Raw genomic sequence first — 26448 nt, 5'->3', positions numbered from 1 at the left:
TTAATGTTAATTATGTATTTGCACCAATGTAACTGTAATGTTACATCATAGCAAAAGCAGGCCATGAAATGGAAAGGGGAATTAACATGGAAGATGGGAACATGCAATCTCAAAGAATTCTCACAGGGATAAAAAACATGCTTGAATTGGATCTGCAGTAAGAATCTTCAAAACTGTCTAATCTGAGAACAGATTATACTAGGATAACAGGTAGTAATAACCTTGAATTTTGGGGTATTTGAGATCCTGGTTTATTTTGGGTAGTCTTGATTAAAAACACTACTGCTCTGAAACACGGAACCTGTAAAATTGTAAGTTCGGATTAACATGGGGTAAAGGCCAGGTGCTTTGTACTTTATACTCATATACCGTACTACATCAGTGCTTGAAAAACAGTGGTGGTAAGAGAAAGAATTAAGCAACAATGTACCTCTGAGCATACATTCAGTCTAGGAATTTGTTTTCAGTATCAGAATTGCTTTTGAAATCCTTTCACATGCAAATCACTCTTATTTTCCCTAGCTTCCTTTGTTCTTAAATATTTGATAGCCAGACACCCTTTAGATCCACTGTAAATTATTCATCTACCAGTGGATCCTGAGACGTCTGCTACCCCATACCTTACTTAGATAAAGCTTGCTATGGTACAGTGCTGTGCTTATAAAATGAATATGCCTTTCTTTTGGGAACATGTGAACATATTTGGACCAGTAACAGGAGTAGAATATCTCATAGCTAAGCATATATACTTTGAAAATGGAATTGAATTCTGGGAGAACCCATCTTATATTCTTCAACACAACTGCCTCTAAGAAGAATATAAACTGTCATTCTTCCAGATGGCATTTTGCCTTTTGCAGAGTTGAACTGACAGTTTAGAGGAGATAGTTTAATTTGTCAAAAGCATCATTGGTGATATCAGCACAGTTCTGGTCAAAGGACTGTCTGGCTTGCTGCCTTCCTTCTTCAGCAAAATAAGCATGTCATTAACCGCGCCTCTTAACTGGAAATGACTTTATTACTTTATTTTAAGTAATACATATTAACTAATAACTTATAAGAATACAATGGTAGTGGGAAGCAAAACATTTCCTGGCATGCTTTGTAGCTGACCAGCTGACTGACATCAAAAAAACCAATTAATTGAATGGAGCTCTGTTGTTAAATGGCTTTTCATAAAGTGAAAATTGGGCAGTGCAGGTTAAAAATCTGTCTGGCTGTATGGATTCATTGGGCGCACACATCTTTCTGAAATGATCACAGTTTTCTTCCTCAAGGCAAGTCATACAGTTTAATTTGTATGAACTCTTCTAACTAGAGCTATAGACAAAATTTTATAGGCCCTAAATGAGTTGTGCAAATATTCTAGAACATTTCCAAAAGCATGAGTCTAGGATGTACTTTTTGTGTACCTAACAACCTAATCTTGCTGTTCCTCCTTGGAACATGTTTAAAACGGCTAGAGCTGGATATGAGTCTGGGCAACGAAGTCTTAGAGGAGGGACTGTATGGGTTGGGGGGGGGGGAAGCTGGCCTTTATTAGACTGATTTTGGTTTAGGGGTTTCCATCTGGCAACTTCTTAGCTATGGTGATGATTCCATTTTTTTGCCTGCAAAAAGCACAAGGAATTGCTGGCTTACAGTTCTGCTTTGCAAAATGTATATTGCCTATTCCCATTATCAGTATAGGAATTGCTGTTTGAATAGTAGCTGATTATAGGTTTTGCCGATTTATGTGGTCCTTGCTATAATGGGACAGGTATATTTGTACAAACAGTGCTTCACCATATACTCTATTGGAGTTACCGTATTTTTTGCACCATAACACTCACTTTTTTCCTCCTAAAAAGTAAGGGGAAATGTCTGTGCGTGTTATGGAGGGAATGCCTACGGATGGCATGCCTACGGATTTTCCTCCTATAAAAACTATGTGCGTGTTATGGTCGGGTGCGTGTTATAGAGCGAAAAATACGGTATTTCTGTTAGTGAAACTAGGGTATTAGTTTTGTAAATCCGTATTTGACTTGTAGACTGAATCACTTTTTGTTTGAAACCACCTACACAGATTTGTTTGGAAATATTTGGAACAGACAACCCACTTGATTAAAAAATATATATTTTTGAGGCATGGGAGATAATGACAAGAACTTTATTCCAAGGAAGGTCAAAATCTGTACTGTGGAAGTGTATGAAAATATGTTTCAGGTCCAGGTTTCCATTCAAGAAAACAACTTACTTAAATTCTTGGAACTCTATAATCATAGTATCTTTTTTGTTAGGCAATGAAATGTTGTGTGTAGTCTACAGAAAACATTAGGAGGGCAGTTTAAATGAATAATAATTGATTTACTTACAATTGTCTGTAATGAGATACAACCTATTTTATAAATGATTTTTTTTCATATCTATGTGATCACTGCCTGTGAGCATTATAGAGCAGGTTAACAAAAAAACATCACTTTTCCTTCCTAGTTAATGGCTCCGGAGGCAAAGTAATATATAAAAATTACTTTAACCTTCAAAGTTATGTGACTACTCTCATGCCTTTCATAAGAACTTAAGAACCTTGCTGGATCTGACCAAGGGCCCATCAAGTCCAGCCTCCTGTTCTCAAAGCTGCCAATCAGAGACCAATGGGAAGCAGAATATAAACAGGAGAACACTCTGCCCACTTATGTACCCTCATCCATAAATTAATTTGCCTAATCTTTTAAAGCTATCCAAATTGACGGCCATCATAATGTCTTATGGTAGTGAATTGAAAAATACTTCCTTTTGTGTGTCCTGAATCTTCCAACATTTAGCATAATTGGATGACCCTGAGTTCCAGTATTTATGTGAGATGGACAAAAACGTCTCTTTATCCACTTTTTCCACACCATGCACCTCTTACTATGTCCTCTGTTTGCTTCCTTTTTTTCTAAAACTAAAAAAACTGCTGTAACTTTTTCTCATAGAGTAGTTGCTTCATCCCTGGAGCCATGATAGTCTGTTGCTGTAAAAAGAGCAGGAACAAAGACTCTTGTGGGACCTTAAGCCATAATAAACTTGTTAGTCTTTAAAGTCCAGCAATACTCTTTTTTTGTTTTTTTAATAATTTTTGTTACCTTTTTCTGCACCTTTTCCTTCTTTCCTTTTTGAGGTGTGGCAAACAAAACTGGACACAGTATTCCAAGCATGGTTGCACCACAGATTTTTTTTAACGCCTTCTGTATTTCTGCAATGTTCTTTAATCGTGTAGAAATGCCCTAGCTAACATGTTACTATTCTTATTCTTATTCCAAAGTTAATGGCTTAATGAGGTGATAAGGTTTTGAATACTTGGGATTTCAAAGTTTTTCTTCTTCTTGCTATTCAAAAACCTAAATGCCTGTGTTATGCTTTCCTAGTAATTAAAGAGATTAAAGGGTGAGTCATCACTTGACCTACTATGATAGGCTCAGAGAATTGGAGAGAATTTATGGCCCTGTTTCAGCTATGTGGACAGATGGCATAAACAAAATCTCTACTGTGGCAAATCTAGAACAGATATTTTCTCTGTAGGCCTAGGAGACAAGAATGTCCTGCTAAAATACTACATATTTGTGGGTGCAAGGATAATATTTGTAGAATCAGATATTTGACTGTACCCAGTGTATTGTTGGCACTAGTTAAGTACCTAACCAAATTTATTACTATATTATGGTGCTTAAGGAAGGTAATACAATTTAAATTTCCTCTCTTTTGGGGATAAATTTCAAGATATGGAGGTGTTTTGAGGAATACAGCCTAAATTCAGCCTGTCTGTTCAATTCCATGCCTCTCCTGACTCATTTATGCTGATCAAGGAGAGGGTTGACCAGCTGGATTCAGGGAGTGATTAATACCTCTTTGTGAGAAGAAATAGTTGCAGTCATTTTGAAGGAGGTGGGTTTGAGGCCATTTCCAAAGGAACTCTTTCTAGACACCAAATATAGTCATGATTGTTGTTCAAATAAAACCTTCCCTGTACTGGAAAGGTTGTCTATGGCTAGAGGGTGGTGACTGTAAAATTCAGGCATACTTTGAATGATGATGGAATAGATTGACTTCGGTATAGCTTCTGGCTTGTCATCAGAACTAAAACTGCATTGGTTGTTATTTTATATGAACTTTATTAGGAGAAGGAAAAGTGAAGTGTAATCCTGCTGATATGTCTGGATCTCTCAACACTTCTTGATACCATCAAACATAGTATACTGCTGGAGGCGCTACCTAGTATTGGAACTGAAGGGGCCATGATTCAATAGTTTGCTTCCTACTTAGAGAGACAGTTCCAGAAGGTGGTGCTGAGGGCTATTGCTCTGAACCATTGCTTCCGTTCTGGAGTTCATTAGCACTTCCTTTTGTGCCTTATGCTCTATATAACTTTGGGTAAGGGATTATCACCAGGCTCTTTCTTCATTTTATCAATGCATGTGAGATGACACGGGCATACTGAATTTGTGTCTGAAGACAGTAGTGGTTTGCATGAAATTTAACAACCTAAACTCCATTCAGACCACATGGAAGTGCTGTTGGTAGGTGGCTGGTATGACTGCTAATGCAGTGTTCAATCTCATGTGGGACTGCACTCCCCCAAGTGGTGCCCTCCAGATGGTTTGGACAAAAACTCCTGTCATTCTTAACTATGAACCATGCTGGCTAGGGCTTTATGGAAATGGGTGGTGAACCTGTGATCTGAGGATCAATCTTGGCTTTCATATTTGGCCTGTGGGACCCCCCCCCCCCCCATTATTGTGTGGTGATTAATCTCCCTTTCAAGAGATCAAGCAGGTAGTGGCTGCTGAGCTCTAGGGCATTCCTGAGTGTTCCTTATCTTCTAGATGTACTTTATTCTGACCTCTGCTTCATTTTTGAGACAGTTTAGTGGATGATTAATGCCAGAGGAAAGCATCCTTGTTGATTTTCCATAATCTTAGAGTCACATTAGATACCATTACCAATTACATACTTTTGGATTGCTTGTCCTGGAGGAGTTTTCCAGCTCAGTTCTGAGTTATACCAGAATCTGTCCACCTAGAAGGAACTGAAAGTGATGGTGGGATACTGTAGCTCAGTATCATGGCATTTACTCTATGGTGTCCTTCATGGTTTTGTATTGTGCTTTGCACTGTTCCACACATTCATGAAACTACTGGTAGAACTCATTTTGATGGCTGCAATCAATATATGATTGATACCAAGCTCTCTCTCATTTCTTTTCATTAAATCCAGATGTGGGCATAGGTGTCCTGAATAGGTGCATAGCATGCTCATTAGTAAACTGACAAGACAAGAGAGAAGTGTCATTAGCTGATAATGGCATATCTTTCCATGGGAGCAATATTGAACCTGTTCTGAATTGGGTTGGCTTCTTGAAGGATCAGCTTCACACTTGGATGTTATTTTACATTCAGCGTTGCTGCTGAATGCATAGGTGACATCCATAATGTGCCTTCAACCAACTTCAGTCGTATTTGGTGTACTTAGGCTTCCTTTTGAAAACAGTTTGGAAATTCAGCTGATGCGAAATGTGAAAGTGGGGCTGACTACTGAGAACATATGCCAGTCACAAAAACATCACTAGCTATCACTTTACTTTGGGGCTCATTTCTAAGTGATAGTATCCACTTGGGAGGCTTTGTGAATAAGTTAATTTAAATTATTATTGAAATGAGCAAGAAGAAAAGTTGACTTAAATCATTGATTTGAATTAAGATTTTCATTGATATCTTCTTCATATATTTCCTAAACAGGGCTCCAAGAAAATAAATATCCAGGCAATTTTGTTGATTTATAATTTCCTGCAATGAGAACATAATCTGTGACTGCTTGTAACATATTTATATCAATTGCCCTTTGAAGTGAATTAGTTTTCTTTTTACATAGAAACAGACTTTAATTCAATGTTCTTGTTTGAACGTAGTGCTAAATAATGGTTTAGAGCTACATTCCGACTTTAGCCTTAGTTTTGATTATGGTTCATTGGTCCAAGAGCGGTTTGTAAACAACCGTTTGAAATTTACTTGTTTGGACAAACTATAGTTAAAGTTAACAATAGTTTGCGATGGTTTTGATATATTGGCAAATCCTGCTTGGTAGAAAATGGAAGTAAATGCTTCTAGTCACCATTTGCAGCTATGCCAGAGATGGGGAAGTAGAACTGTAGGAGTCTAAGGCTTGTTTATGTAGCACCAAATCATAGTTTAATGTTGTTGCTGAACACAGCCATTATATTTGAAAAGGGTTATATATGCAGTTTTAAGATATTAAGTTCATATTTCATTTTCATCCTGCTTATTAAAAAATCACATAATTGAAATTTAAAGCAAAAATCAGATTTAAGTAAAATATCAATAAAAAAGTCTACTGTGATTGCAACATGAGGAAGCAGCAAAAGTAGATACTTTGCCACATTTCATATGCATTGCAAGAAATTGATCTTAGTTTACAAATTTAAGGGTAACTTGACCCTTTATGAAATATATCTTTGGGATATTTCTTGTTATCTTTCCAGTGTGTCTGAAAAGTTCATTTTGAAACTGGAAAAGACCAAAAAGGAGATGGGACCTAAATAGCTATATTAGAAATCATAGCAAAATAATAATAATAATCAGGTTCCTTTACAAATATCATTTTGATTGTATATAGATATTATTTTTTTCATGACTGTTGTAAGCTAAGGATGCTAACTGAAGCTGATGCACTCTTAGCTTTTTAAAACATTTTAATCTTTCCATAGGCTGTTGAGTAAGTCTTGCTATCTTTACAAGTTATGTGCAGTTTTCAGTGAAGAAATTGTCTGTATTGGATGAACAATTGTATGTTAATAATTTTAGTTTCTTTTGACTGGCTACCTGAAAAGAGTTGTGGAGGAAATCTGATAAGTCTTCGTTCACACATCACCTTAAACCATAGTTTAAAACAAGCTGTGATTTAATGTGAACAAGCTCTATGCTGTTGCATGATGCTTAAAAGTTCCTGAGGTTTTCATTTCCCATGCCTGAACCTGAATTTGTGCTTTGTTTCCCTCACCAAAAAAACCACAAGCAGTGAGAAGTTGGTTACCGCTTCTGGTTTGTTTAGGGGGAAACAAACTAGGAGTCTTAATTTGGATGACAAGCCAGGCTCTGGTTTGTTTTTGTCCATGTCATGGCAAGAGGAGGGGAGGAGTACTCAGGAATATTTGAGTTGTTTGCACTAATGTGCTTCTCGTTCACATTAAGCAATAGTTTGTTTTAAACTTTTGTTTGATGTGACATGTGAATCAGGCCTCTAACTAGGTTTCCTAGATACTCTTTTTTTAAAAAAAAGATATTTCAAACTTACATGCTTAATATTAGTGTTTGTATTTTTTCAATGGCAAAGTGCTTACTGTTTCTTTCTTTTTAGAGAGGATCTGACGAGCTTCTTTCAGGCAGTGTACTCAATAGTCCGAACTCTAACATGAGCAGCATAGTAGTTACTGGTAAGTGATGCTTTTTGAAAGGAGACTTTTTTCATTGTAGCATCAAAATGTATTCATGTTGCAGAAGAAGAATGGACATCTGGACAAACAATGTTTATTATGCCTTCTTAGGATCTGAGCACTGTCATTTTTAAATATCAAATGCCTAATACAGTACTTGTAAAAAAATAAAATTCTGATGCATGAAATTTGGAGTTGCCCAGAGCAGAACTACACTAGCTGGACTTTCACGTGGGCAGAATGGGATGGGGGTGGCGAGGCAGTCTTCACCAATTCTTTCTGTGGCCCCCTATACCTTTCCCCCTAAAAATCTGTTCTGGAGGGTTGGGGAACCCTCTGCAATACTGTGGGTAGGAGGCATAAAGGGCTGCAGGGGAAAGGAAGAATCACTGGACATTACCTCCCCCATCTTCCACCAAGGAGCCTCCATTGGATCTTGGTCCCTTCTTTAAATGATAGGATCTCTTATTTAGTGCAATTCCAGGTCTGAGTCCAAGCCTGCATAGCTTTAAAAAGGGATTCTCACAGTTTATTTTTTATTGGTTTTTGGCGAGGGACCTTCCATCAGGCAAGGAAAGAGTCATGCAGGCATTTGCGCTTTCTGCCTGTCTGTACTGTGTCATCCAGCCAGGATCTGTTTTTATATCCTGTGTTTCATTTATGTCAGGGGTGCCCAAACATTTTTCAAAGATGGCCAGATTTGATGAAGTGAGCATGCGTGAAATCCGACCAAAGTTGTTGAATTTTTTTTTTAGGATTTTACCCCAGGACATATACTGCCACGGGAGCTGGATTAAATCAACCGGCGGGCCGAATTAGGCCCCCGGAACGGATTTTTCGACATGCCTAATTTATGTTGAAACCTCTCACCCACCCCTATTTTTTAAAGGCAGCTTTGTGTTGCTTTAGGAAGTCAGAGCAACACGTGTCGTTTGTACCAGGTCTCCTATTCCTCTTTGCAGGTTACCTCTCCATCCCTAGGTGAAATACCATTTCAAATAACAAAATGTTATAAAGTTTCCTCTGCTAAAAGAATGGCTATATCCTATTAGTTTGGGTGGCTTTTTGAACTACTGATAGTACTACTACTGTCCATAACTATTATACCTGGATGTAGCAGGAGAGGAGGGGGAAAATACAAGCCCCCTCCAGCAATCAGGCCAGGATCAACTATCAAATGTCTCCTCCCCTCCAAGGACTCTGTTTTGTAGTCATTATATAGCAATTAGTAACTGACACTTGAATCTGCATATTTTCACTGCCACTCCTCATCCTGCGTTCCCTTAGTGCAGGGAAGGGACTCCCGCTCACATCAGTTGCAGGGAGCATGGACAGTAGTCAGGAGTAATGAAAGTTGTAGTCCAGCAACAGTTGAAGGGCCACAAGTTCCCCACGCCTGCTTTAGTGTCATATGTCTCAGCTTGTAAGATCTGTCCTGATCATTGTACAATGCTTAAGAATGTATTAAGTCAGGGGTAGGCAACCTGTGGGCCAGATGTGGCCCAATCGCCTTCTAAATGCGGCCCGTGGACGGTCCAGGAATCAGCGTGTTTTTACATGAGTAGAATGTGTCCTTTTATTTAAAATGCATCTCTCGGTTATTTGTGGGGCGCACCGGGTGTTTTTACATGAGTTGAATGTGTGCTTTTATTTAAAATGCATCTCCGGGTTATTTGTGGGGCATAGGAATTAGTTCATTTCCCCCCCAAAATATAGTCCGGCCCACCATGTGGTCTGAGGGACAGTGGACTGGCCCACGGCTGAAAATAATAATAATAATAAATTTTATTTATATCCCGCCCTCCCCAGCTGAAGCCGGGCTCAGGGCGGCTAACAACACTGGTTGCTGACCCCTGTATTAAGTGCATAATAGAACTTATTGTGAATAGTTACCCTTGAATACTGGCGTCAGCTTTGCAGATAGGTCTGAAGGGGGTGTCTGCCAGAGTGACTGGGATGGGTATGTGTGTGTGTGTGTGTGTGTGTGTGTATATATATATATATATATATATATATGCGTACTGGGCGTATAAGACGACCCCCCCCCCCAATTGGCAGTCTTATATGCTTCGCTGGGCAGTGACAGTGGGCGGCGGGCTCTGCGCCGGGAGGAAGCTGCCCAGCGATGCTAAGCCAGAACGCGCCACCCACTGCTGCTGCTGCAGCAGCTTTAGCAGCTTCCAATGCAGTGGTGGGCTCCACGCCGGGAGGAAGCCATACCTGACGTATAAGACGACCCTCGACTTTTTAACCTCTTTTCCGGGGTTAGAAAGTCTTCTTATACGCCGGAATATACCGTAATTAATGTGTTCTTTTTATGCTGGACTTTTAACTGTCCATCAGATTTGGGTTTATCAGATTTTATTGTATTTTATTTATTTAGCCACTCTGGGAGGTATGGCTGAAGAGTGGGTAATATGTTTTGAAATCGTATATAAATATATTAAAATAGAATTAGAGTGGGAGAGCCATGTAGCTATATCCCTGCATCAGTGGAGACTTGTGCAGTAGCCTGGAGGCAATTTTTAATTGCTAGGTAAGTTGCTAATTATAAACTTGAGTTATGTAAATGTTAATTATGGAGCACTGTAAACACATTTCTTGTTTATAAGATTCTAAGCGGGGATCAAAATTAATGATGTAGCAATATATTTAAAATTACCTTTACCTTAAGTATTGAAATTAGCTCCAAGTTGAAATGGAAGGGCAAGGGAAATAATTTTGGTAATATTTTCATGAACCCCTCCACGAGCTGTTCCTTGGGTGACTTTTTTGGGATGAAGTGAGGGGTAAAAGGGTATAAAAAACATGTTTGTTGTGTGAGAGAAGTATTTCTTCAGTCTATCAAGATAGGAAGCAAACTTTTTGCTGAAAATGTAGATTGCCTTGACAGCTGGGAAGTTCTTTGCCCCTCTTCATGGACATCCAAACTGAAGTCAAAATACTGCTTCATTTGTTCTCAGTAACATAGCCAATCGCCTTTGGCTTTATCACATTCAGCACTTGATTCCTATTTTTTGGTGAAGAAGAGTTATTTTTTCCCAAATGATGTAGCAGCAGCGTAATATCTCTACAACATAATAATAATAAAAGGCAGAGAAGATTTTGCATCTGGTCTGGAGAAGATTTTTGCATTTTGGTGTGGAGAAGATTTTTGCATTTTGTTGTGGAGAAGATTTTGCATCTTTCAAAGGTTTTTGACATTAAAATCTAAGTGTTAGTATTTAGTGCAGCACTAATTTGAAAGAAGAGTCCTGTGTTAATGCCCAAAAGGAGTAGCTCACACACACACACACATATATATATATATATATATATATATGTATGTATATATATATAAAGATGCAATATATATACATATATTGCATCTTCTTATATGTCAGATGCTACTCTGGAGGAGACCTTCCCCCAGCCCCAAAAGGGGCCTAAAAAGAACCCCCACTCCTTTGCATTCATGCTTGATATTTTGGTCACATATGCCAGGCTACTATTTTCTATTACTAGCTCTTAAACCTCCTGTTGGCACATAGCCATCTTAAAAATTATGCCAGGCTTTGTTTACAGTGATTTAAAGATTTTACCGCTAGGTAAGCACTTAGTTTCTGCTCTTAAATCAGGAGTATCCAACATGATGCTGTTGATATACAGCAATGTTATTTAAAACACAGTTAACCCAGTTAGTTCTGGCAGTGGTCAGATATGATGGGAGTTGTAGTCTAGCAACATTTGGAGGCACCATGTTGGCTATCACCGACTTAAATGGTCATATATGAAGTATAATGAAAGTATAGGGTTTGATGTGGTTGACTTGCTTCTAGTATATTTGTAATCTTGAAAGTTGCTGTTCCTGTTTGGATGAGAAACAATATTGACACTTCCAATAATGGACTTTGTTACATGTGATATGAGTTTAAATATTTGCATATTCAGATTCCTTAAATTGAAAGAAAAGCTTCCTGCATTTCTCTAAAGTTCCTCAGCATCATGAATAAGTTAAGATCCTAGAGTTACTTAGAACAGACTCTCTATGTGGTCCTACTTTTGATTTTCTAGTAAGGCACAGATTTGTTTAACCTTTTGTAAAAGTGAGAGTGAAAATGTTATCAAGAAATTCCACACTAACACATAAGTCTTTCTGCTGTGCACTGTGAGGCCTACTGCAGTCTTGTAACCTCTGAAGCAACACTGGATTCACCCTTTGCCATGAGAGGTCTGGTGTCTGATAAGGTAACAGTTGCTCTGCAGGCTTTCCCAGCACCCTTTGCTGATGATGCCAGGGATCACCACATGCTAAATGGAGCCACTCATTTTATTAGCATTCTCTCCTAAGCAGCTCACCACAGGAACCCTGGTAACTTTCAAGCAATAAACGATTGATGAAGGAAGGTTGCTTCATCAGTGGAGGTGGGTGTTAGAACATGCACCAGAGCCAAGAAAATGAACAGCAAGGACTCTAACGGTGGTGGCCTGCAATGTGAGTTTCTTGCCTGAAAGCACCATTTACCACACCAGCTGCACGTATAACCCTGTTGCTCTGTTGGAAGGGATGAAAAGAGGATAACAGGAGCAAATTTCCATACTTCCATACCTCATTGGAGAATAGAAGGAGATCTTGAGCAGGAAATAGGAAGCTTTGTAGCAAAGACAAAAGCAGAAAGAGTATCAGAGTAGAAGATGACAACAGGAGTTGCGAAGAAACCGCAAGAAAGACCACCTGTTAGGAGCAGGAGAATCAGAAGACAGTTTGAACAATAGAGCTAAGAAAGAACTTTCAGTATTAATTCAACAAGAACAGCTCTGAACATCTTGTTGGATAGCTACAGAAAGATATTCTTGGTGGGAAGGAAGACTCTTCAGTGCTTCAAAAACAAAGGTGACAGTCATAGCCTGCAGAAAAGGAAGAGAAGTGTTGTGGTGGTGGTTGAAGACTCCCTACTGAGAGGTACAGAATGGCTTGTGAATGTACCAGACCTGTTAACTTGTGACATAAGCTGCCTTCCCATTGTGTGAATTCAGGAAGTGATGGACAGGTTTGTCAGACTTACCAAAACTGCTGATTGTTCCTTCTTGCACACCATGTGAGATCAAACAGTACTGCCTAGCACAACTATGACTATCATATGTATGTATGAAGCTCTGGGGATGAAAGTGAAGGACTTTGGAGCTTAAGTAGTGGTCATGCCATTTCTGCTTATAAAATGTGGAGGGTTATGAAGAGAGAGAATAATACCTGAAGTTATTAGAGTTGATGGGAGAAGTTCTGTTTCTGGGACTGGTGCAGGCTTCCTTAAGAAGGACTACTGGAAGGAGATGGGCTGCAACTTACTAGGACTGGAAAAAAATGTCTGGCAAAAGAAAAATATGAACCTGATCAGGAGCTTTGAACTAAATTCTGTAGCAGTTGGAGATAGGTAAGTTCAAAAGGTAAGCATTGAAGATAGGGATCTGTGTGCTGTAGGAGAACAGGGAATTGTGTGGCTGACTAGCAAACTCTAAAATCTCAGGAGAGAGATTGGAGCAGAATTTTCAAGGCTTTCAGTGACTATACACTAATATGCAGCATATTGAAAATAAATGAGTTTGAACTCCAAATACAGGAAGATAAATACAATATGCTGGGTATAACAGACTTGGTGGGGAAACTCATGTGATTTGAATGTAATAATTGAAAGTTACAAATTTTTCAAAAAAGAATAGGTGCAACAGAAAGAGAGTAGCATTATATGTCAAAGATGCTCATATCTGCACAGAATTCATGAGAGTGACCATGGTAGCCTTGTAGACCCAGATATACCATCTGGGTCAAAATAAATGGATGGAAAAAATAAAATTGTGGTTGGAGTTTTCCATGGACAGTCAAACAAACATGGTGATGTAAATTATCGTTTCCTGAAACATTTTACAAGTGTTTCATGGAAGCAGATTTAGTAGTATAAGAGGGTATTTCAACTGATGTCTTCTGACTGATACCATGGAAGATACTAGAACAGAGAAGAAGGGAATCAGTTTGAAAGTGCTTAGTAGAACCCAGCATTTGTCAAGAATAAATCTTGTTAGACTAATCTTATCACTCTTTAAAATCAGGTTAATGGATGGTGGGAATGCTATGGGCGTAATCTATCTTGATTTCAGCAAAGTGTCTGACAGAGTACCCCTTGATAATTTTGTTAAATGTGGGCTAGGTAATAGTATTGTTGGAAGGATTCACAGCTGGTTTGAAAACCATAGTTACTGCTCATCAGTGGCTCCTTGTCAAACTGGAGGGAGGTTTGGGGGGGGGGGGTTCTTCTGTAGGGCTTTGTCCTACCCACTTTCAACATTTTTCATCAGTCAGTGACTTAGATGAAGGGGTAGAAATAATTCTTACAATATTTGTGGATGACACAGTTGCTAATTAGATAAAAAGTATGATTGTGTATATTATTTATAAAATCGAATAAAAATGTACAAGGAATTAAAATGTGATATAGGACAATCATTACTGTTTTTCCATCAAGAATGCAGCTTTCTAATCTTTTAAGAAGAAGCTAAACATAGCTTAAAATGTGTGTCATTGCAAAAGTCTATTCTAACTAAATAGGTCAGAAAACTGTATAGATTTCAAGTTACATTCTTTAGTTGTTCTTTAGCAAGTGAATACTCTTCAATTATCACTCCATTTTGCAAGGTGGTTTCTTTATCTTTATAGTCCGGTTATTGAATGACCTTACCACTTACTACATTGATGAGTATAGGGTTCAACTGAAGTAAAAGTTTACCAATGCTGATACATGGCTGTTTTTAACATACTAAATTAGCATTTCATAAATATAATTTTGGGAATCATTTATTGAAAATGAGTATAAATAATTGGCTTCCACTTAGCTAGAATATTCTATCATAGGCTTTGAGTAGTAACTTTACAATAAATAAATTTTACCCTGAAGTACAGAGTTTGGCTTTCCATATCTCCCTGGTATTTGAATTGGTAGAGGAAAATCAAGTAAACTGAGTTGTACATAGTATACTGTCCAGTAAGGTCAGCCTCTTGCAATATACAGAAGCCACCCATGACAGCAAAGTTTTCAGACAGGCTGTGCTGAACTAGATTGCTTTTATGAGTGAAAAGGAAGCAGGACTGTGGAAGAATTACCGTATTTTTTGCTCTATAAGACTCACTTTTTCCCTCCTAAAAAGTAAGGGGGAATGTGTGTGCATCTTATTGGGCAAATGCAGGCTGTTCAGCTATCTCAGAAGCCAGAACAGCAAGAGGGATTGCTGCTTTCACTGCACAGCGATTCCTCTTGCTGTTCTGGCTTCTGAGATTTGGAATATTTTTTTTCTTGTCTTCCTCCTTCAAAAACTAGGTGCGTCTTGTGGTCTGGTGCGTCTTATAGAGCGAAAAATACGGCAAATCATGCCCGTATCTACTTCCATCAATGAGTAACAACTTTGGTTATTTATGACTATATGCTTTTCAAATGTTGCATTGGCAGGCAAAACAAACAAACAAAAACTCAAAAAACTTTTTTTGAGTGAACAGGACCTTTTGCAGGCACAGTATCTCTTTTTAAGTTGGGCTTCTGTTCCTCCTGCACATGCTCTTGTACAAACTGTAGCAGTTATGGATCAGCAACTTGGTCTTGTGTGTCTGTCTTTCTCCTTGGGTTTCAGCTCTTATCTGAGTTGCAGTTTCTGAGTATTTAACTTCGCCAAGTTGAAGCCTATATTTCTCAGTTAGTTCAGGTTTGCTTATTTTTAGTTGTGCCTGCATTCTTCCTAATCTTTGGTAGATTTCAATAAGTAGGATGTCCTGTTTACTCACTGTTGATGAGAACTTAGTAATCTTGCTGCGACAAAACTTGCAATTAACCTCCTTATATGTGATTATTGAGTTTTCCCTGCCTTGGGTAACTCTCCTGAGAGACCACTCCCTCCACCCCAACTATGGACTTTTGGAACTAAAACAAATATGGCTCAATAAAGTTTTCTACGTCTGCTTTGGTCTTTAAAGCAGTGTGTAGTAATTAGGTATGCCCAAATAGCAAAAATAAAACAATGAAACTGGTTGAACTTTTCTTCTTAAAATATAGGTTGACTGAGTGCATGCTTATACCAAAACAGCAAGCATAAAATTCTAGCAAGCTCATGAGCAGAGGTGGAAAAGAAAACCGATAATTGCTCATTCCCCCCTTACAGTTTGTACGTACCTCCTGAGTGTTTTTTTATTTCATAAAATTATTTACTGCTTGACTGTAAAAACAAAACAAAACCCCAAAGCAGTTTACAAAAAGAGTAAAACAATAAAATATTTAGTAAAACAATTAAAAGCTTCAAAAAATTAGATCCAGCAATAAACTAAAAACACATCAGTAGGGTGTTTTTAGCAGCTTTCATTTAACAGAATGGAAGCCTCTGGCCTATCTATCTATCTATCTATTATTTATTTATTTATTTATTTAATATGTATACTGGCCTTCATCCGTAGATCTCAGGGTGGTTCACAAAAACCAAGATAGGAGGCAAAATTTGCAGGTGCTATTCTAACCCATTTGTTTTGTGTCAAACGTTATACCCATATTGCTAGGAGGTAAGTCTGAGAGGATACTGAAAGTGGATAGTGTCTTACGTTTCCGAGCACAATTCAAAGTGTTGGTGCTGACCTTTAAAGCCCTAAACAGCCCCGGTCCAGTATACCTGAAGGAGCATCTCCACCCCATTGTTCTGCCCGGACATTGAGGTCCAGTGCCGAGGGCCTTCTGGCGGTTCCCTCACTGCGAAAAGTGAGGTTACGGGGAACCAGGCAGAGGGCCTTCTCGGTAGTGGCACCCGCCCTGTGGAACGCCCTCCCACCAGATGTCAAAGAGAAAAACAACTACCACACTTTTAGAAGACACCTGAAGGCAGCCCTGTTTAGGGAAGCTTTTAATGTTTGAAGGAGTATTGTATTTTAATATTCTGTTGGAAGCTGCCCAGAGTGGCTGGGGAAACCCAGCCAGATGGGTGGGGTATAAATAAATTATTATTATTATTACACCCCTGGTGTGTAGTCCAGTGTTATCCACTTGCAATGATCATTTTCTAAGAAAATGCAGTTGAAGTAAGGTCTGTAATGTTTATTATAGCACCTGTGCTGGGGAAGGGGGAGGCACAAAGTGGGTGATTGATAGTTTTCCATCCATGGGGAATATATGGTAGAGTTGTGAGTGTGTAGACTGGTGGAATCACAAAACCAGCATGAAGGGGGAGTGTTAACCACCAATTCACTAATGCTGCTTGCTTAAGTTACCAGCTTTGCTGCCCCCTTGTCTGTAGAAAAACCAGAAACAACTCTTTTTTATATATAGTGCCCTAAAAGGCTGCAGTGGAAGTTACTACTCTTTTAGTGATCTGTTCTCTTTACAACTCCCTCTTTTTCTATTTTCTTAACTGGCAATCATTCTATGTTTACAGTTAAACTAGTTACATGGAAGCAGATTCAGTGCCCAGTGCAAGTCCTGCTTAGATTGGCTCTGCTTAGGAGCTCCCAAGTGTTCTTCCAATTGTTTCTTTGCATCTGGCCCTGTTTAAATTCAACATGGTATACAAAGCCTGCTGCTTTCAAGCGGACTCAGAATCCCCCAACACCTTATGACGTAAGGTGATTGACAGAGCCACCCACCTGCTAAAAGACAAGTGGCCACTTTTTGATCTGGCCTGCCTGTAAAGTGGTTCCCCATCCTTGCTCTTAGGAGAAAGAAAAGGCTAATTGTATAAGCAGCAACCTTTTTGAGTGGCATTCACAATATGAATATGCCCCTCCTTGCATTTGTGTTGGGTTAACTTGGGGTAGGAAGAGGTGAGAAAGAAACTGCAGTTTAGTGTAGATCACTAAGACTGCAGTCCTATGCACACTTGCCTTATGAGTAAAAGAATTATAGGATTCTGCTGTAACTATTGTCACAAGTACATTCCTTCAAAGGAAGTATTTTTTGCAATTAATCGTTTCTATGTATATGTTGGGCATGCGACCAAATGCTTATCTAATGCAGTCACTGGTAGGTAGAGTTGGAGATATACTGCCTGTGATCCAGAAGGTAGCACATAGCCATCATGGCTAGTAGCTACTAACAGCCTTATCTTCCATGAATTTGTCTAATCCCCCTTTGAGTGCTTCAGGTAATTAATTGTAATGAGTAATCAAATTTAAAACCTGATAATAGCCACTCTGCTAGGTTTTGTGGGACAGTAGTATTGCTTCTTCCCTTCGATTTTAATACATTATTTCTATTAAATGTAGGAAATAAGAGAACATTTACATTGTTAACTATTCTCTACATTATGATAACCATTCTCTGTTTCACCGGTGCATTCTTCGTTGTTTCTAATCTAATTGCCTTTTTCTCAATTGCCAGTTCCACCCCCCTCCACAAGTAATTGATTTCACCTTCTAGTAGCTATTAATATCTGCTTTTTTTCTCTGTGCTAATTGTGATCACATCCCTTGCTCACAACATAAATCAACCATCTCATGTTGAGTAGCACATTACGATAGCAGCCTGAATTTTGAATAGTATTTTTAGTATCATTTAAGGATTCTTAAACTTTTGGCATACTGTTCTATCTAACAGAAAACAAAAGGTGGAGGCAATGTATTATGTCTGTTTGGAAAGAAATAGGGTCTTCACAGTGGTTGTCCATGTTGCTTGACTACTTAGGATGAATTAACACATTTTTTTCTGAAACATCTGAGAGCTAAAGCACTTTGTTTTTAAACCTCAATTAAAATTGAACGTAGATATCACATTCAAAGCCCAGGCAAGTTTCTTGGTTTAATGAGAATTGTCTGCCCTCATAATTCCTTTTTGTGTGGTTCCTGACTGGAAAAAGGCCAAGCCACACCAGTAACATATAAAGACCCCATGAACTACTTTCAAGGATAGGTAATTATCTGTGATTGCACTGTGATGATGCAGATCCCACCATAACTGTGATGGAGCTGGACTACTTACCCCATGGAGCAGTGAAGGTTAATTCAAAGAAAACCAAGACTAGAGCAGTCAGCCATGCAGAAATACAGTGAGGAGGCTCCTTTCTTGCTGAATTATTGCCTTTTGGGCTCACCAATGCTTTTATTTATTTTTTAAGGTGTACTACCAGTTATCCCATGGCACATTAGTATTTCCTAGCACATAGTTTAGGATAACCTGAAATGGTTATCAGTTATTGTACAGTTATCATTGCTTCTCAGTGCTTCAGGCAATTAATTATGTAATGGTTGCAGGAAAAATCCATGGTAAGTTGATTTGCCAAATATTGCAGGGCTTTGTGAGGAAGCACATTAGCAGCTGCATTTTACTTCAGTTAATCTTTTTAAAATGTTGGTTGAAAGAAAAAAAATACTCATTTCACATACTGATTTGGAAACTGTATGCATGCACAAATTGTATTTTTCTTGATGAGTTTATAATAAATAGGGTAGATTTCAGATATGAAATGAATTATAAAAAAATGTCTTTCAGCCAATGGTAACGACAACAAGAAATTCAAAGGTGAAGATAAAATGGATGGGGCTCCTTCTCGTGTTCTTCATATCAGGAAATTACCAGGGGAAGTGACAGAAACAGAAGTTATTGCTTTAGGCTTACCTTTTGGTAAGGTAACCAACATTCTCATGCTGAAAGGAAAGAACCAGGTACTTTCTAATTTTGTCTTACTATTTTAGTATAGAAAACATCTACCCACCAATCAGTCTAAATACTCTGTCTGCCTTAAGTTGAGGCCATATCCCAGCAACGGAGCCTACTCTACTAGCCAGGCTTGGAGAAATATTTCAAGTTAATAAGTGCAGAATTCAGTGTTCATGGACACAAACACACACACGCCATCTACAAGAGAGAGATAAAAGGCCAGATTTTAAGCATCAGTACCCATTGGTTGGACATTTGCCTTTATTCACTTGATCCTATATTCTGCTGTTGTGTTGCAGTACATAGGTTTGGGTCCTAAGCACAATTCAGTTAAAGGTAACTACATGTAGCTCATGCTGATTTCAGTGGGAGACAATTATGCACATTGTAATCTCCCCTTGAAATTGATTATGGTGGTAGATTTCAAAATGGTGGACTCAAATGCGTCTCCTCCCCCTGCCCCCAAGTCTCATTTTCCAAGCTGTGCACCGGCCCATTCAGGCCTACCAAGAAAGGGCTTGTTTTTGTATGACCATGCCCCTCACTACCAGTTTCACCTTTCCCAAGCCTTCTCTTGTTAGAGTGGGGGGACTACCAGTACAGTGGTCTTCTGGCCCTGGGAGCTACCTTTCCCACGTTTTGTGGCATCAATAGATGTTTCTGCAGATACAGTAATGAACAGGCCTTAAGTTTAAGTTCTCTGCTACTGTCACCACCTTATGAGCATCAATTCATTGAGGGACAGCAGCAGTGGCCTGTGCTGTGGCTCAATCATATCCCTATTTGATTGAGCCCAATCCATATTGAGCTGAATGAAACTCATCGTGAAGAGCCTAACTGATGCTACACTCCCCAATGTGAGAGCTGCCTGTTTGCTGAGAATTCTGAAGACTCAGAGTTCTGATGGAGATACAAGCTAACACTCTTGAGAAGTCTTTTTTTCTGTAACTCATTCATTTTCTCTGCTCCTGCCAACTTTAAAATAAGGCAATCATTAAGGGGCAGATAAGTAAATACCAGTTCTTCCTTGCCCTGCCTCCATTTTCTTGTACCTAAATAGTAGGAGGGAGAGCAGCACTTCAAATTCTCAGCAATCAGAGCCAAGCTGCTCTTTTGTTTAGCATATCAGGTTCTTAAATATGGCTTGATGGTTGCTTTTCTTTCTAATACTGGTTAATGCAGCATCTCTTCAGTTATCATCTTATACTTCTGTTTTTTGTTTTTGTTTTAAAAAAAATGTGTGTCTTTCAATGTGTTTTGTGAAAAAATTATGTTTTGGTGTCTGAAAACTAATCTTATCTAAAAATATTTCATTTGAAGAAACCTAATTTTTTTCAGACTGTAAATTCTGATAGCACTTTACCAAATCTGATATAAAAAAGGTTATAGTTCTGCTATGATAATAAAGACTTAAGAAGATGAAAACCTTTGAGGAGCTTCTTCTGCCTCCTTAACACAGCCTAATTCTAAACATTCAGAAATAAGTCCCACTTAGGCTGTATTCCAGCCCTGCAAGATTCTGCCTGTGGAGTGGCACCAGTGTCGCAATGCCAGTGTGGAGCTCCCTGTTCTGCCTGCCAAAGATGCGGGTAGAAGTGCAAGAAGTGGGAGGGACTGAACCAGCTCAAGACTGCTGTATCCCAAGCTGGCCCCACTGCCATCCCTTGACACCATCAACCTTGATCTAGCCTTGAGTGCTGATGTGGTGGTTTTCCTATCCACTCCTACCTTCCACCCTGGCCAGTGTGACCAAGGGGCTGTGGATGTGGTGGTGGCCGTCATGCCTTGCACCCGGGCTTTGGATTGTCATGTTACACTCTTTGAGTTTACTCCTTCTGAAAGGGACTGCTATTTGTTCAAAGGGCTAAACTTGGAGAATGAGGATGAGACAACTATCCATATTGTTTTGCTACTTAATCGAAAATTATGTACATGAGTTTGCAGGAAACAATAGACTCTGGGAACTATGAGATGGGATGTATCTTGTTGAGCAAGATTATTGAGGATGTTCTTGAGCAAGAAGCCTGAGGAATGCTTTCAGCTGAATAGTGTTTTTACATAGTTATTAGAGGATGCAATGAAAGAGCACTTAACTCTTTAACCAGCCTGAAGACTCATTTTAGGCGAATAGAATAGTCCTTCATATTCTTTCCCCAAATATACCCAATATTAGTACATGATCCAAAGGAAACATTTGTTTTCTTCACCATAATAGCTTCTGCAAAGGCCACTAAAAGCTCTCTCATTATTTGTGCAGATTACCTAAGGAAGGTGATTCTTATCCCTTCCCAACTCACCAAATGATTGAACTGATGGGCAGATTTAAACTTCCCATCCAGCCCAGCACTGTATCTTCTTTTCTTTTTTTGCAGTCAAAATCAGCATGATCTTGGGAGGCTCAAAAACTGTTTTGGGGGGCCTGGATCCGGTCCCCAGACCAGGAGTCAGCCCCTCCCTGCTATAAGCCGTTTCTGACAGGCACATTATAAACTTTTGACTTCTTGGTCAGGAGTTCTAACAGCCAAGTCAGGAGATCATGCATGCCTTTAATAACCTGTGGTAAAGGGATATTAATCCAGATCCATTCTCCTACAGTATTGGATGCTGTCTGTTGAAAATATCCTTTGCCCAATTCCCTCCAGTAAACAGACACAGTTTACTGGAGGTTTTTATATGAAGGATTTTAAATAGTCATCTACCAATTTGAAACCTGTGGAAAAATGAATACTTTCTATTGGGTTGGGGGAAGGTAATTGGCCGCCATGTCTTTCAACATATTGCTGGAGCCTGCATATTTCTCGCAGAAATTGGAGCAGTGCTCCCTTTCATTTAGGATCAGTTTTGTCAAACTTCAAATAGCCACAGTGATCTGCTGATAGGTGTAACAAGTCACTTGCTTTTTAAGGTTATGGAGCTTGGAGCGCTGCTGCTTGTTCAGACCTCTATGCTTCTCCCTTCAGCCAGGCTGGTACTGGTCCTCCTGTTATCTGTGTTTTGGAGAGGAGAACCCACATAAAAGTGCTGTTCTTTCTGAAAATTGCTCTTGGGATTCTCCTCTGCCATTTTCTTTTTTAAACAGTTTGCCATGTTTTGGTTGTCAACAACCCATGGATAAGAGCAAGTTGGCAACCTTAACTGTCAGATTGTAAATATCTCCAAGTTTGCTTCAAGTGGGTATGTCTGAAAAAATTACACATGCTCATTTCTATAAACAGACATCAGAGCTGTGGCTGCTTTTGCCCTCGAGGGAACCTGTAGCATTTTGTGGACAGTTGGGGCACATTCTGACCTAGTCCTTGCTTAGTAAGATCTATGGATCTGTAATGTGTAATGGATTCTGAATGATTTTGGCAAGTGTTTGAAATGTCTCGTCATGAAAGAGCCTGGCAAATTCAGAAACAGGATATAGTTATGTATGCTGCAAATACTACAAAACCATTTTTAATATTTTCATAGGCTTTTTTGGAATTGGCAACAGAAGAAGCTGCGATCACTATGGTCAATTATTACTCTGCTGTGACACCTCACCTTCGTAATCAGCCCATTTATATCCAGTATTCAAACCATAAAGAGTTAAAGACCGACAATACACTGAATCAGGTAACTTGTCCATTCTCAAGATTACAGTTGTTAATGTTTTATTGATTCCCTGTGTGTGAACACCCCATCATCAGTCCCCTCCCCCCCTTCTGATTAACATAGGAGATTTGCATTTGGTATTATTTTATGGTAAAGGCAAATAGTGCAAATGCCTAATAGTGTTAAACAGTTAAGCTTCCTAAATATTTTTCCCTCAAGTCATCTTAGACATTAATTTTGGCTCAAGAGCTCGAGTTCACCTATAAAAGGAACTTGTTTCCTTCTTATGTGGATAATGTGCAGTCTTATTTCCAGTATGTTTAAATAATCCATTTAAATTTCATAGCACTGGTAACCTCACCTTATTTGATCTACTCTTCCCATAATGCAGTCACTGCAAAATATATTCATATTCACTCCAGGAAATAACTGAGAATATAGTCATTTGATCTTAAAGATGTTAAAACCTATTCTTTCAGATCAAGACTGTATTCTTACTGGAGCAGGGAAACTACTGCTCCTACAGGTGCTAACTTTAAAGATCTTTTTAAGCATTTGATGTTCCCATTTCCTATGAAAGATGTTAAAGCTGCACTGAGCCATGCTATGTCAAATGGTAATATCTTCATGTTCGTTTCTTGTGGTTTTCCCCTTGATCATACTAACAGTGCTATAACAAGCCACACTTTTTAGGACTCTTTCTGTTCTAGTCTTCTCTTCGTTAAGCCTTGCCTAGAGACTGGGCATGTCTCATTTGAAATACAATTGTCCAATCAACTTTTTAGCCAGTTTTCCATAGGTGTTAAAAACTTGCTTGTTACCTCTGGTGGTAATCCTTAGAAAGTGTGTATTTTCTGGTAAGACCTGTTGGCAATAAGCCTTCATGAGCTGTTGGAGTTACAAAATAATTTTACGTAACAGGGGCAGGGCAAACTGTCTTCTTGATGGTTGCTGAATTCTGTTCTGATAACATCCGGTTGAATGACACTTTTAAGTGTGGCAGCCAGAGAATGTGCTGCAATTTGAAGAGCTTACTTATTCCATAATAGGAGGCCAACACAATTTTTAGAAGTACTGCATCCTGCCCTGGACTCATTGGACATTGCCTTTATGGACTAGCACTGTGAACTAGTACAGATGTCATTGTTTATCCTAAAGTGTTACTGTGTCATCAGCTCTCCTTTCCTTGTACAGTGGACCCTCCAGATACGAAGTAAATTCGTTCTGGGGGTCCATCCGCAACCCGAAAAATCTGTAGGCAGAGGCACCGCTTCTGCATACGCACGCGGCACGATTGAGCGCTTCTGTGCACGCAACACGGCGTGCACAGTGCTTCTACGCATGCACAAAGAAACCCGGAAGTTACGTATCCAGAGCGGTACGTAACTAGAGGGTCTACTGTACTTTAACAAACTGCACTTTTTAGTATATATTGGTTCCCTCCTCACATAGGTTTCCCATTCATAACCCTGTAGTCACCATTGTAGTAGCTGATATAACCCAATCATATTGAACTAAATAAATGTTTGCATATTAGTAGACAAAAGAAGGAACTCCTATTATTGTTACTGTATCCAACTTGACTCTCAATTATATAGGATGTAAAGAGTGTCCATGTAGATTGTAATGGGTTTTTTAAGATTGAGAAAGAGCGAATGGCAATGCTAAAGTGAGAGTTCCGGAAGATTCCTTTCAGTCCAAAGCACATTTATTGGGAAATAAGACTTGTGATATCCAGCTATCTTGCTTTTAATGAAATGTGGCATAATGCCAACCACAGCTTTTTCAGTACGATTTTATAATATTGCCAGAGGGGGGCAGGGATCTCCTATTGACTTCTTAAACATAAATCCATTTTGCTACCACAAAGGTTTTGTGTAAGTGTTAGGACAACAATATTCATAAAATAAAGTTTTTAAGACATAAACAAAAAGGTTATGTTCCATTGATTTCAGTGGTAACAAGACACCATTTTATTTACATTCTGCCCACTAGATCATAAAACATGTATATTTTATTGTTGGTGTTCTTATTGTTAAACCACTTTGGGATGTTTTATGGGAAGTAAAATATAAAATAAGAGTGGCATTCCTTTCTGGCATATTTTATTTAAAATTATTTATGCTGGTGTGCGTAAATATGCATGTGTGTTGTTTAAGCTGTGACAAATAATAATAATGAGAATATTTATATACATTTTTGTAGCATCTCTATAATGATGCATTCAGGCAAAATGGATCTATGCTTTATAAAAGAAAAAAACCAGTATTGACAAAAGTATGGACAATTTTAACAATGGTGACTGCATTCTGATTATCATATTTCATCTTAAGAAGAAAAAAAACGGAGATATGAACAAGCCTTTTGGCATTTTCATTCAGCCCCTTCATGTGAGTGAGCAAACCAGGAAATCTTTCATTAACTGTAGTTTCCCCTTATAGCCAAACCATTAAATTTTGGTTAACAGCAGCAGAACAAGCTAGACAATGAAGGTAAGAGTGGGTAGAGTGTTGGGATAGGTCCTGGTAAACCAGGAGTCAAATCCCCACTCGGTCATATGAAATCCACTGGGTGACCTTAGACAATTCTCTCTCTCTCTAACCTACCTCACAGGGTTATAAAATGGAGAGAGAAGAGAACCACATGTGCCATATTGGGTTTCTTATTGGAAAGGTGGGATATAATTGTAATAATAAATTTTAGAATAAATGGTTTGAAGTTGGACTTCAATCCTGGTTTTGCTGATGTTAACCATAGTTTCCTGATTTGTCTGAAAAGGGAAACTTTAGTTAATGTAAGACTTCCTGGTTTGTCTGCTCCTGCTGTGAAGGGCTGTATGCATGGACAGAAGTTTCATTCAGATCTTAACTTACTAATTTTGCCATTAACTACTTTTAGTTTCATTATTTAAGAAAGTACTTCACACACATTTCTGATTTTGTGTGTGTGCATGCTCCCTGTTTGAGTGAGTGAGCACTTAGAACCAGCATAGTTACCAGATGCAGAATGGATAGTTCTCTGGATTTTCTGGGTTATATTCAAGATTCTCTATTCATTAGCTTTAGGGCTCTTTGGAGTTTTAGGGCTGCACTACAATAGAATCCAGTGCAACAGTTTCACTAGTGGAAACTTGAGCAGTCTATTTCCCCAAAATTTACCAGCAGTATGCTTATGCATTCTCTTGCACAACTACGTTCCAATGACGCAAAACATTTTGCTACAGGAACAAGTATACTGCTAAGTGACTAACTTAGTGCTACATTGGATACAACTCTTTGATAAACATTTGTTAAACCTTGCTTCAGAGGACTCTAAAAAAAACCTAAGTCAACATCTGAGTGACTTTAAAAGTGACCCCTAAATCAATATCAACCACTCAAGGCCCTATTACCTTGAGACACTGACTTCTCCGCAGCTGCATAGGACTAAGATGCCCTCAACGTATTTAGAGGGGAGATACCTGGAACTCCACATAGAACTCAGGTGCATTTATGGATGTAGTCAGGTTGAGGATGCTGTGCATTACCATCTGCTTTGCCCCTTATATTCAATGTTGAGAGATTTTTAAAAATCACCTGTTCTTGACTGTCTCTCAGTCCGATCACCACAGGAGGTGACAGTTGAGCTCCTAGTTCAGGGGTCGGCAGAGATTTCATGGCTTTGGCCAGTTCACGGTCCCGCAGACACCGCGGTGGACCGGAGTGTGCACACACGCATGCACAAACACTATTTCCGGCACTCCTTCCGGCGCGG

At 38.9% G+C, this 26448-nt stretch overlaps 1 protein-coding gene across 7 annotated transcripts in view; it reads left to right on the top strand.

Annotated features, from left to right (window-relative positions):
• PTBP2 (polypyrimidine tract binding protein 2) overlaps window positions 1-26448 on the top strand; it is a 49358-nt gene that overhangs the window by 4861 nt on the left and 18049 nt on the right. For 4 of the 7 annotated variants that reach the window (XM_083444952.1, XM_083444954.1, XM_083444953.1 and 1 more), the window contains exons 3-5: window positions 7393-7468; window positions 18949-19121; window positions 22573-22716. In XM_083444952.1, coding sequence (XP_083301078.1) covers window positions 7393-7468; window positions 18949-19121; window positions 22573-22716 — 393 coding nt within the window. The remainder of the gene's footprint in view (window positions 1-7392; window positions 7469-18948; window positions 19122-22572; window positions 22717-26448) is intronic. The other 3 variants (XM_083444955.1, XM_083444957.1, XM_083444956.1) reach the window with 1 other exon arrangement.

Source organism: Podarcis tiliguerta, assembly GCF_965153285.1.
Source record: "Podarcis tiliguerta genome assembly, chromosome: 6".
NCBI lineage: Eukaryota > Metazoa > Chordata > Lepidosauria > Squamata > Lacertidae > Podarcis > Podarcis tiliguerta.
Note: the sequence above shows the minus strand (reverse complement) of the source record. Positions and strands in the feature narration are given on the sequence as shown.